Consider the following 11,335-nt stretch of genomic DNA (forward strand, 5'->3'; position numbering starts at 1 on the left):
GTAGGCCAAGAGATTGTATTTTTGGACAAATAATTAATGAAAACGGGTTTTGTGAAAACAATTTGAAACCTTAGGGAGTGTGAGTGTAGTTTATGAAACCTCAATGGGTTTTGTGAAAACACCAAAAATCTCAAGAGGGTGTGTGTGTGTAAATAACTATTTATAGAAAGATGTGAAAACATAAATGAAGAGAGAAAAAAGGAGGATGGTAAAGTTAATTAAAAAATGCGTTCAATATTATAATTATTTCAAAAAATAAATAAATAGTTTTCTTAATCTCAACCATTCATTGCAGCCAATAAAAAAGAATTCATTCATTGTGCGTTAATTTAATGGTTGAAAATTTGTGTAAAATTAGTAGTGCCATGAATATGCTCATATCCCATATATATTTATTTATTTATTTACATGAGATATACTTTGCACCTAAAACCTATCACATGGCCAACGAGGTCCAGTTCAGTGTAAAGAGCCTTGACTAGCAGACTAGTGATTTTAGGTTTGAAACCCTATTACACCTTTACATTGTATGTGAGAAACATCCCCTTCCTCAATATCACTTATACTAAAACAATATATATTAAAAAATAAAAAACCTATATGACATGAATTAAGGCACATGACCATCTCTATATGGATTTTGAAAAGCTTTAAAATATATAAATAGAGACATTGCTAAAACAGGAAACAGGGCCAACACCATCAGTAGTTTCCGATTAGGGAAACAATATATGCAGTGCATAATACTATTATTTATACTATTCTATACTTCAAGTGGTTAGCAGCATTATGAGATACAAACGTTTTTATTATTACAAGAAAATGTGTGTCTTGCATTTTGACTATAAAATAATTTAGAGAGAATTATTGGCCAATAATCCTCCTAAAAACGTAGAATGGACCAACAATAACAGACTGATGAACAGAAGATGCCAACTATGTTTCTTAAAGTTAACTGTGTTGTCAAATTTTTTTTGTTCCCCAAATGTAATAAATAGGCTGAGATGATTAGGTAAGCTCAATTAGAACAAATAGCAGAGATGATTATAAGGAAGGTCCATTGGAACAAATTTTGTTTTATTTATTTATTTATAAAAGCGATAGAAATTTATTAGATCAAACATGAAAAAATAAAGAGTAAAAAGAAAAAAATATTGTAAATGGAGCCATCCCAATAGTAGTTAGGCGGACATGGACAAAACCTTCCCAAGTGACCTGACCCAGCCAAAAAGCTTAAAATATCTAGAGAGAATCACTCCCACAAATAACTTTTCTAAGACCCCTATCTACTGTCATAGTTGCCTCGAATCTAGTCCAATTATAGCAAAGCAAAGACACCGGCAAACTTAAATGACTACGAAACCCAACACTAAGTTTCCCGAATTATGACAAAAATGTAAGAAATAGATATGTCTTAATCCACATAAGTGTGTCTTCTAATCTCATAGGTGACTATAGGTTATTGTAATGACTAAGGGCTTGATATGGATCAGACTTTTTATTATAAGGGAAGTTGTGTTTAACCGTATTCCTGAAGCCAAAAGGTTTCCTATGTTCGATTGATTTAAAACTCCCAATACTAATGCAACTAGGAGAGGTTCGAGGGTTTCTTGAGCAAACCTTGACTGATGCATATAAATACATGGTCCCTGCTCAATCGATCACTACCACTCGAGATAACTCAAACCACAGTGTATATGGGTGTTGTGTGAAAACACTTCAAGACCTTGATGTTAATGGACTACGCAACGGCACATACACAAACCACTTGAGAATAAATCAAACACATCACAAAGAGAGTAAAACAAACACATAAGAACACAAAGATTTATAGATGTTCGGTCTCATACTTACGTCTTCTTGGTGATTTACTCGAGCAATTCTTCTAGTATGAACACCTTTGGTTACAATCAAGAACCCCTTTAGATCTCACAAGAACCCTAACTCCCTTCTCTCCAAATAGTTTTATAAATTATGTAACCCCAAAGGAACAAGACTTTTGCAATGCTTGGTTTACAAGATTGAATTTGCAAATCCCTATACATGATATTTTCCTCCGAGTGATTGTCAAAGTGTGCTGGTGATGACATGTTGTACATGTATATGATATGCATTTTGAGATGGATGTAGTACAAAAAGAGAAAACCATTGAAAAGGACAATTTGGTGGGTTTGATAAGGGAGAGAAAGAGAAGAGAATGGGGTGGTGGGCTTGATTAGGTGAGAAAGAGCTGACGAGTTTGATCGGGAGGGAGAGAAAAAGAGAAAGATGCAGAGGCTATTATGAAGCATAGGTAGTGGGTGGTGGTGAGATGGGTGACTATGTGGGTGTCGGGGTTAGAGGTGGGGGTGGAGGAAGAGAAAGAGAAAGGTTGTGTGAGTTATGGTGGAGCATGTCTTGGTGGCTACAGAGTTGATGGGTGGTAATGAGTGGTGGTGGAGTTAGCATGAGAGAAATATTCTCTCTTTTTTTCATCTTTTAATATTTACTGCTATTTTAATATTATTTCTAAATTTTCAGTTAATTTTTTAATATTTTATGGAATTTAAGAGAAAAAAAAGGTCCCGCGTGTGTCACGTCATCACTTAAAAGATTCTTTAATAGTCAATCTAACAACATAACTACATTGCAAAAAAATTACAAACATAGGGTACTTTATTATTAAAATTGAGAGTGCATGGACAAACATGCTTTAAGGGTACAACTTCAAGGTACCAAACTAAAATTAACTCAATAAATAAATAAATGTATAGGTTCTCTAGGTATATACCAACTGTTTCTTTTCTTTGTCAAATAGCTAGCCTTATAGGTCAACAAACTTTAATTTTGGAAGAGTTTGATTTGCTACTTCTATTGAAGATGCTCTTATAGCAACTTTGATTCAACAGTATTGGGAATTGAAGGCCTGCATGAAATTTAGGATTTTTCAATTTTTCTAATAAAGATATAATATGAAGTGATTGGATCATCAGCATCAAGCAAATCATTTTTATTTAACGGTCAATTTTTTAGTTTTTATTGTTATTATTTATTGTTTTTATGATTAGGAAGTATGAAGTAGTGTGCCACCTATATTCAAAGACATGGCTACCACAATCAAGATCTTTCATTACCAAAAACACTAGCCGCTCTCTTCTTTGTGTTTTAAAGGAAAACTTCATAGAGAGAGGCGGAAGAAGAAGCATCACTGTCCCTCATTCCTTTCCTCTCTTCTCGTCTTTTCCTTTTAGGTTAGTGAATAAGTCCACTTTGACGTTTTGAATAAAAAGCCCCTAGTGGTGATTTCTTTTGAGCGATGCTTAAATTGAAGTTCTTTTAGTCTATGTTATCAATCAAATCCTTCTCGCAAAACCCTCTCCTTACCGCCGCTCATGTTCTCTAAATTTGATTCTATAGCGTCTTTGACAAAGGTTGCTGCAAATCACCAAATTGTTCTTTAGCAAGGTTGTTGCTTTTGTTTTTTTGTTAGCTCTTATTCTTAAATAGATCATTGGAAATTATATTTTCCCCATATCTGAGATGCAGTGGTAGGCGTGGCCACGATGGCTCTTCTTCAGGTGGTGGTGTTAAGGTTCGTTTAGGCTCATCGATTATTTTAGGGTTTTTGTTATGTTTGGTTTGTGGGCTTGGTTTGAGCTTATAGTTAATTGTGGTGATGTTGGCTAATAGTTTTAGTGCGGCTTTTGTCAACGTTAGTTTTGCTTTTAGCATGTTAGTTTGTTGCCCTCTTGGAATTGGCACTTTAGATATTTTGTTGATGTTTTTTATTGTACCATTGAAGTTTCTATTTGATAAAAAAATAATAATAATAATAAAAAAAAGTTGTGTGCCATCTCATCATAATCCAATTATTATTACTATGATTTTTGTTTTTTGGTTGAAAAAGGGGGGATAAACCCCAATGACTACTATGATTTTTTTATTTTTATACAAGCTATATCTATTTTATTGTAATTTAAATTACGAGTAAGATGAATTCGAACTCGAGTGTAAAATGGAGAACACATCCGCTCTAACCAACTTGACTCAGCCCATGTCTACATTTTTACTATGAGTATGTCTTGTCAAAAGAGAGGCCTTTGGCTGCCAACGAGGGTTTGCTGAGTTGGTAAGGATCGTTCTCTTTGCTATCCAATCCTAAGTTCAAGTCCCACCGCTGACAATCTCTCTTGTTGGCTAATATGTAAAAACCAAAAAATGAGCTAATACCCCTGCTCTGTAAGTCCTCAAAGAGGCATTGGTATGCCCTGGACCACCTCAACTGAGACTTCAATTTCAGAGTAGACAAATCGATCATCGATGTATAAAAAGAGAAGGACAACACATTACAGAGATTTGCCTACAGAACCCAAATAATGATGAAATAACTAAATATTTAGACAACTGAGGAGAATAAATTCAATTTGAATTGGTAAAATTAACTAATACGATAATGTAATAACAGGACTGAAGCACCCAAAAAAAGGGGCTCGCAAGATTATAACTTGGATTGCTATTTTGAAGATACAAACAATAGAACACCTAGGCTACAGCTTACAGCTACATATTATACAAGACGTCGAATGTTGAAACCCCCTTCTCTGCGGATGAGCTAACGATGCCCCATTTGCAAAAGGCTACCTGTATTGACACAATAACTCAATAAAAATCATTCAATCAAAGCAAAGGATGACAAATTTAGAATAGAATCAATTAAAACAGAATGAGTACTTTCCCCAGTTACAGATATTCTGAAAAAATGCCACATATGTAAGGTCCTAAGCATCACAAGTTCAAAAAGCTAGGAACCCAACAATAACAGCAGGGATAAAGAAAAAAAAAACTATCGATACTATCAAGTGGATTTATTAAACGGCATAACTTATTCAATATTACATCCAGTTTAGGAGGGGCCTACTCTGAATGACCAGATAATAATCAACAAAATGAACAAAGCAGGAATATACAATGGTGTAATGCATCACAACAGTTTTCAGATACCTGATCAAAGAGACCATGATCGAGTTCCATAACCAAAGAGAATTTCAAACCACCAAAAGAAAACACATGCATAAGTCGATTACTGGGACACAGGCTGCAATAATCCTTTAAACTCATCATAAATCCATCTGCAAAAAAGAAAAACAAAATTTTATTCATCAAAGAGGAAGGTGAATATGCTGGGAAGAAACAATTAGCAGAATGAACAATTAGTATCATCGTTCCACATACTGGGATAACAAACGGACACACCGTACAAGCAGTGACCTACAAGTGAGTGCACGTGCACACATACATTGTGACTGCATGTGTGTGTGTGTGTAAGAGAGAGAGAGAGAGAGAGAGAGAGAGAGAGAGAGAGAGAGAGAAGATAATCTAGGCATCTGTGGCATTACACAAAAGTCAAGGCATAAGTATATGATACACACACCAAAATAATCTTCACATTCATCCTTTAGAAGACATGAACAAAACAATTATTTATTTGTATGACATGTAAGAAGTAAGGAGTCATACTTGCACAGGAATATTGGTTGTAATTCATTATTTGCCTCAGGTCCTAAGTTGCTCCGTTTTTCACATTCTTTGCTGAACTTAGTAGGAGTAAGAACTTCACATGGACCTTGAATCAAGCCCGCCATTACCGTGCTATCATGATTAGATTCATAGACCTGTAACACAGAAACAATGAGTAAACATGAACTTCCATATGGATATTATTGATCTTGTACTCTACATGTCAATACAAAATGGAAGAGAGGAAACATTAGATAAACATGGTGTTAAATTGAATGACGCCACATGGTGTATACAACCATTAGAAAGATATATACTACGTGCATGTGTGCTAGCAAACATGCGCACTTCTTTACCCACTTGAAAAAATCAGGAGGCCAATTTTACTAGTCAACTGATATGCCAACCACTGAATTCAAATGTTAATTTGACTATCATACAAAAGAGAGAAGCACAGAATAATTCGTATGCAAAAAAAGAAAGTTTACCTCATTGCTTTCAGGTGTAGATGGGCGACCAACATTCTCTGGCAAATCACCAGGAAAGTAGCACCTGTTGACAATAACCCACTTTGACCCAGTTTTTCTATCCTCCCACATGGACTGCAATGAAATCCAAAGTTCATTATAACCTTCTTACAAAAATAAATAAAATAAAAAAAGACAAAAAGAGTTCATTATAACCATAAACAGATTAATATGCTTCTACAACAAACAATAAGTGATTCCTCTAGACCCAGTGACCAAAAATAACAGGCAGTTTCTAATACAAGACTAATTTCAGCAATCACATTATATAATTCTTCAAATGCGACAAATATCAAGAAATGCATCATAATTTGCTTACTTGAAGCTTTGAGGGTATCAATTTTCCAAGACTAGAGTGGAAAAGAGCATGATCTTGCAGCTTATACATTACCCCATCAACGCAACAAGTACAGTAAAATAATTTTTCATCGTTAACTTGAACCGCATCGCCAATCCATTGAACAGCCTTCAAGCCATCTGTAGACAGTCCAGAATGGTCTAAAGCCCTACCACTAGCTACAGAACTTTCACAAGTATTTGCTTGTGCACCTCCTTGGTCATCCCGTTTGATGTCGTATCTTAAAGAATAGTCAGGATTTCCTCCTGAGTGAGAAATATCTGGGTCTTTCAAAGCATGATTATGGTCATCGCATTTCTTTGATGGAACTTCCGCACAGTTTGGCAGCGCTGCTCCATCCACAACTTGTGGGTTGGAAGAGGGTTGGGAATTGTCAAACTTATCAGTATCTTTGTTAGATGAATCAGCTGGAGGCTCTGCTTTTGATTCAGAAGGTCTCTCATCAGATCTAGATGATTCAGAAGTATCTTTTGGTTGAGATAATCGTTCACTTGACGAGCAACTTCCAGAAAAAGGTCTCTCATCCATATTTATATTGCTCGATGGGAAATTATTTTGTTGACACTCTTTTGCATTTGAAATCTTCGAACAGTTTGGCAGCGCTGCACTGTCCACAACTTGTGGGTTGGAAGACGGTTGGGAATGATCAGACTCACCAGTATCTTTGTTAGATGAATCAGCAGGAGGCTCTGCTTTTGATTCAGAAGGTCTCTCATCAGATCTAGATGATTCAGAAGTATCTTTTGGTTGAGATAACCGTTCACTTGATGAGAAACTTCCAGAAAAAGGTCTCTCGTCCATATTTTTATTGCTCGATGGGAAATTATTTTGTTCAAACTCTTTAGCATTTGAAATCTTCGGATCCAATGCTGACTCAACATGGTTGCTGCCTCCACTACCAATATGAGCAGGATTTTGGAAAGCAGAGCTCCCGTTTGCAGTTATCTTCTGCTGATTGACCTTGGGATCCAAGGCACCCAGTTTATTCTCCGAGGACATTTGAATTCCAGCTGTGTTGGAAGGGATTTTTACTTGTATGTTACTTCTCATCACACGTCCATATTTAGGAGGCAAAGGCTTTCCATTGCTTAGCGACAAGCACCTCATGCAGTGCCACTCACCTCTAGGAATTCCTCTCTGATTAGCTGACTGTGCACACATTATGTGATATCCTCTCTCGCATGCATCACAAATAAGAACACCTTCTACCTCAGTGATGGTAATCTGGCAACTTTGGCAAGTCAAAGCCTTGCTCATGTAATCCCTTGATGGAGGAATCCATGTAGGATGCTCAGGAGGCTGTGGTTGTAATAATTTCTGAATAATTTTCGCAATCTCATTGTGATTATTAGGAAGTGAAGGAGCTTGAACAAAGTGCATCTGTTGCAAAGGCTGCTGTACACCAGGTAAATTTCCAGAAGCTGTTTGTGAGACAAATGGCCTGATATTCTGATCTCGTGCTGCTACAGGAGTCATCTGTGGCATACTCATACCAGCATTTCCTTCAGCTTTGACAGAAGTATGATTTGGCACCTTGTATTCCGCTCCACTTTTAGCAGATTGAGTTTGCACTGACCAAGTTGGAGCATCACTGGTGGATGATTTGCAGAAGAATTTGCTGCACGTGCACAAAGTATAGTCTAAATACTTAAATATACAGAGAAGAGATAGAACAATAATAATAAAATAAGCATATGCCAAAGAAAGACACCTTCCTATAAAAGTAAAGTCAAAGAACATCAGTTACCTTGTACTTGAAATGCAAAAGAAGGCCCATTTGGTCCTCCATCTGATCTGAACTGTGCTCTTTCAACTCTAGGCAAGGCAGGGGAAGAAGAATCCCTTCCTAGATGACTGCTAGGCAAACCACTAGAAACCATGGATGCTCTAACTTCATTGGTGGGCAACTGATACTGTGCAGATGTAGGAGTTACTGTAGATACATGAACCACAGAAGAAGACACTGGGAAACCTCCGGAGATCGGTGCATGACTTGGTTTGTCTGTTGGAATCATACGAACAGTATGTGACATCCCATGGGTTTCAGCTGCTGCATTGAAGTTTGTTTTTAATGGGGGAGATGGATATGTAGCAGGTTGTGCAGAGTATTTCTTGGATTCTTCCATCTAGAAAAAGAATTTCGAGTTCAGAAAACATCAGTTTACAGTCCAAAAAATCCTAATTTGATAGTTCAGAATTGAAGTAAAATAGCATTAGCCATCCAATTTCAAAGACAACTTCTTGGTCACAAGACTTTAACTTCCCAATGAGTCAATAATTTATACACTAGCATAACCACGTACATCCTCATAGTGATCTGAATAAAAGTGAAAGATTTTACAATTACCAAAGAGTATGACTATGCAGTTTACTGCATATATGTCGCTCGTTAAAGTAACCAACAAGCCCAACATCCTCAAAACAACTAAGCTGAACAGTTGCTTTGTTAGTCCCAATCCTAGTAACGGGGGAAGTCATGAATCGGAGAAGTTAGGAATAGCTACTTCCTTAGTCAATCTAATTCGTGGTTTTCAGGTATTGAATTACGTGTTTTAATGTGAAATCCACAGAAAAGTCAAGAATTAGACTAATTCCTATATACCCAGTCTTGATAAGTAAACAAAAAGTAATGCGCAATTAAGAAACGATAACCAAAAATACCTTCTCCCATAATTTCTCCTAAACCAGACAAATATCCCTTATTTGCATACCACATTAAAACACCAAAGTATATGAATTATATTACTATCATCCCATTACCTACATTTGAAATTCAAAGTCAAAAGTTTCTTTCTTTCTTCATTTGTCCAACACTTTCCCATCAATCACACAACAAGGCATACCAATTAAAAGCTAACAGAACAACACCCTGCCAGGAAACAAACTAAACCCTACCCAAGAATCTCCAAGAACCATATCCAATCACAAAAATGACTCTTTACCTTCTTCTTTGTCAGCGAAAACTTCTCAGCGATGGTCAACTTGGTACCCCGAAACCCTAATCTCTGTTCCTTAAGCTTGCCATTAAGCCCCAAATCCTCAATGACAGCTCCAATTGCATCCCTAGCCACAATATCCTTAGGCGCCAAGCCTTCACATAGCTCCACCAGCTTCGACCTAGCTTCCCCCATAAGTCCAATCTCGGGCTCCGTGGGCTTCTTCCCTCCTCGAATCTTGGCCATTGTCGACAAGACCAACACAATCTCAGCCACTCTCCTGAGGTCCTTCTCCGAATTGGGTCCCAATCTGGGCTTCTTGTTGAATTGGGTCCCCAATTCTCCTTCAGCTCCATTCTGAATCGGCCTCTTTTCCGCGACTGAAACCGCAGGCGGCTCGGTAGCTTCGGCGTTCAAGGTCGGATCCATGATTGAAGGGGCGAGCGAGCGAAGCCTATGAACGACGCCGTTTTGGGGGTAGAGGAGACAGAGAGAGAACGCGAGAGAGAAACCCTAGAGAGAGAGAGAGAGGGAGAGATGGAGAGGTTTAGCCGTTGGGGTTTGGGGATTTGAAAAGATGAAAACTTTGTGTGGGAGAATAAAGCTTTTTGGCGGGTAAATTTGAGGGAGGGGAGAGTGGGTTTTGTGTAAGTGATTAAAATTGATAATATGGTGAGTGAGTTTGTGATTTTGTGAGCGAGTCAGAGAGAGAGAGAAGAGAGAGAGAAGGAAATAGGGGAATGGGTTCAAATTCAATGGGGGTGGTCGAGAGCAGAGCGAAATTTAGAGAGAGACAATAAGAACGAGGGCTTTTTCGTCTTTGGATTGGTCCTTTTGGATGCTCCGGTTTGGATATATAAAACCGGTTCGCTTATTTTGAACCGGTTATAATTAGAAACGGCTTTGGACCGTCCAATCTAATCAGGATTCAAAGCTAAATACATACCATCTATGCTTTTATTTTCCTGGATTGTCAACCAATTTTTATAAACTTCCAATTATACCCTTACTCACATTAAAATTTTAAAAGAAAATAACTAAAACTAATAAGATGAGGGTAAAACAAAAATCATGTATGGCATTGGAAAAACTAAAATTAAATTTAAAAAATGTTCTCACGTTTGGAAAGAAATTTCATCATCATCAACCTTATTGATTAAAAAAAATCTAATCAACTTTGAACAATTTTAGAAATAAATTCACAAATTAAGGTTGATATAATACGGGAGATGTTAATTGCATGTAAAAAAAAAAAAAGTCACCGTGTACTCATGCACCTCTTACGAAAACACTAGTCTCTCCTCACGGGTAGGTGTCATAGGAATTTTTTTAATTATACATGCTAAGCTCGTCTTAAAAATTATTGGTGTTTTTGCAATTGTATTTGTCAAGAAAAATGGTTCGCTTTTGCAAGTGCAAAAGGTTTTTTCCTTTAATCACACACACTACGCTTGTTCTAAATTTCTTTTCATTGTTCGGGAATGACTATAGTACCACAAAGTGCATTAGCAAATATTTTGAAGCAAAATTATCACAACTTTACATATAAAATCAGATTAGGTATATAATACGAATATACCCATTTGCTGTGAATTCCTAGCCTTTATGTTTAGAAGTTGTGTATCTATCCCCATTCTGTTAAATCTAAATCATAGTCAACCACTTAAGGCATATCGCATCATTTGTTTTTAAACAAAAAACAAAACTCATGTTAACTTTTTTTATTTATTTATGCCAAAGTTAGGAAGAGAAGGGGTGGAACTTACACACTTGGGTTTCAGAGGGAATTGAACTCAAGATCACTTCGAAGCACACAAAAGATCTGGGCTAATCCAACTAACACCCCATTGGTAACTCACATTAACATAGATTTCCATTGATAATTCATCAAAAACCCATCTATCTATATTTATATATATATATATATAATTTTAAAAAATGCCAAAAATTTGCATGGCACTTCAAAAGCTTTCTTCTATACCAAAAAAATTCAGAAGCGTATACAATTGGAGCCCATA

The 11,335-nt window shown here is 36.7% G+C and overlaps 1 protein-coding gene across 1 annotated transcript; it reads right to left on the reverse strand.

Moving 5' to 3' along the window:
- Window positions 1-4,388: 4,388 nt before the first annotated feature.
- LOC103326553 (uncharacterized) lies at window positions 4,389-10,074 on the reverse strand. The gene is made up of 7 exons (XM_008228792.3): window positions 9,324-10,074; window positions 8,129-8,507; window positions 6,343-7,999; window positions 5,985-6,098; window positions 5,497-5,651; window positions 4,981-5,108; window positions 4,389-4,620 (listed from the first exon to the last, which is right to left on the reverse strand). Exons 3-6 carry the CDS (start codon window positions 7,870-7,872, stop codon window positions 5,060-5,062), a joined length of 1,848 nt encoding a protein of 615 aa, XP_008227014.2. The 5' UTR covers window positions 7,873-7,999; window positions 8,129-8,507; window positions 9,324-10,074; the 3' UTR covers window positions 4,389-4,620; window positions 4,981-5,059.
- Between the last annotated feature and the right edge of the window lie 1,261 nt (window positions 10,075-11,335).

The sequence above is a fragment of the Prunus mume genome, linkage group LG3, assembly GCF_029339155.1.
Source record: "Prunus mume cultivar Tortuosa linkage group LG3, ASM2933915v1, whole genome shotgun sequence".
Lineage (NCBI taxonomy): Eukaryota > Viridiplantae > Streptophyta > Magnoliopsida > Rosales > Rosaceae > Prunus > Prunus mume.

Excerpts from the sequence above, each read along its gene's own strand:
- LOC103326553 (XM_008228792.3), bottom strand. The coding sequence starts at position 7,872 with ATGAGTATGCCACAGATGACTCCTGTAGCAGCACGAGATCAGAATATC. Across the intron at positions 6,099-6,342 it reads TGATACCCTCAAAGCTTCAA|TCCATGTGGGAGGATAGAAA; the intron begins GTAAGCAAATTA and ends ATTTCATTGCAG. Across the intron at positions 5,109-5,496 it reads CAACCAATATTCCTGTGCAA|ATGGATTTATGATGAGTTTA; the intron begins GTATGACTCCTT and ends TCTTTTTTGCAG.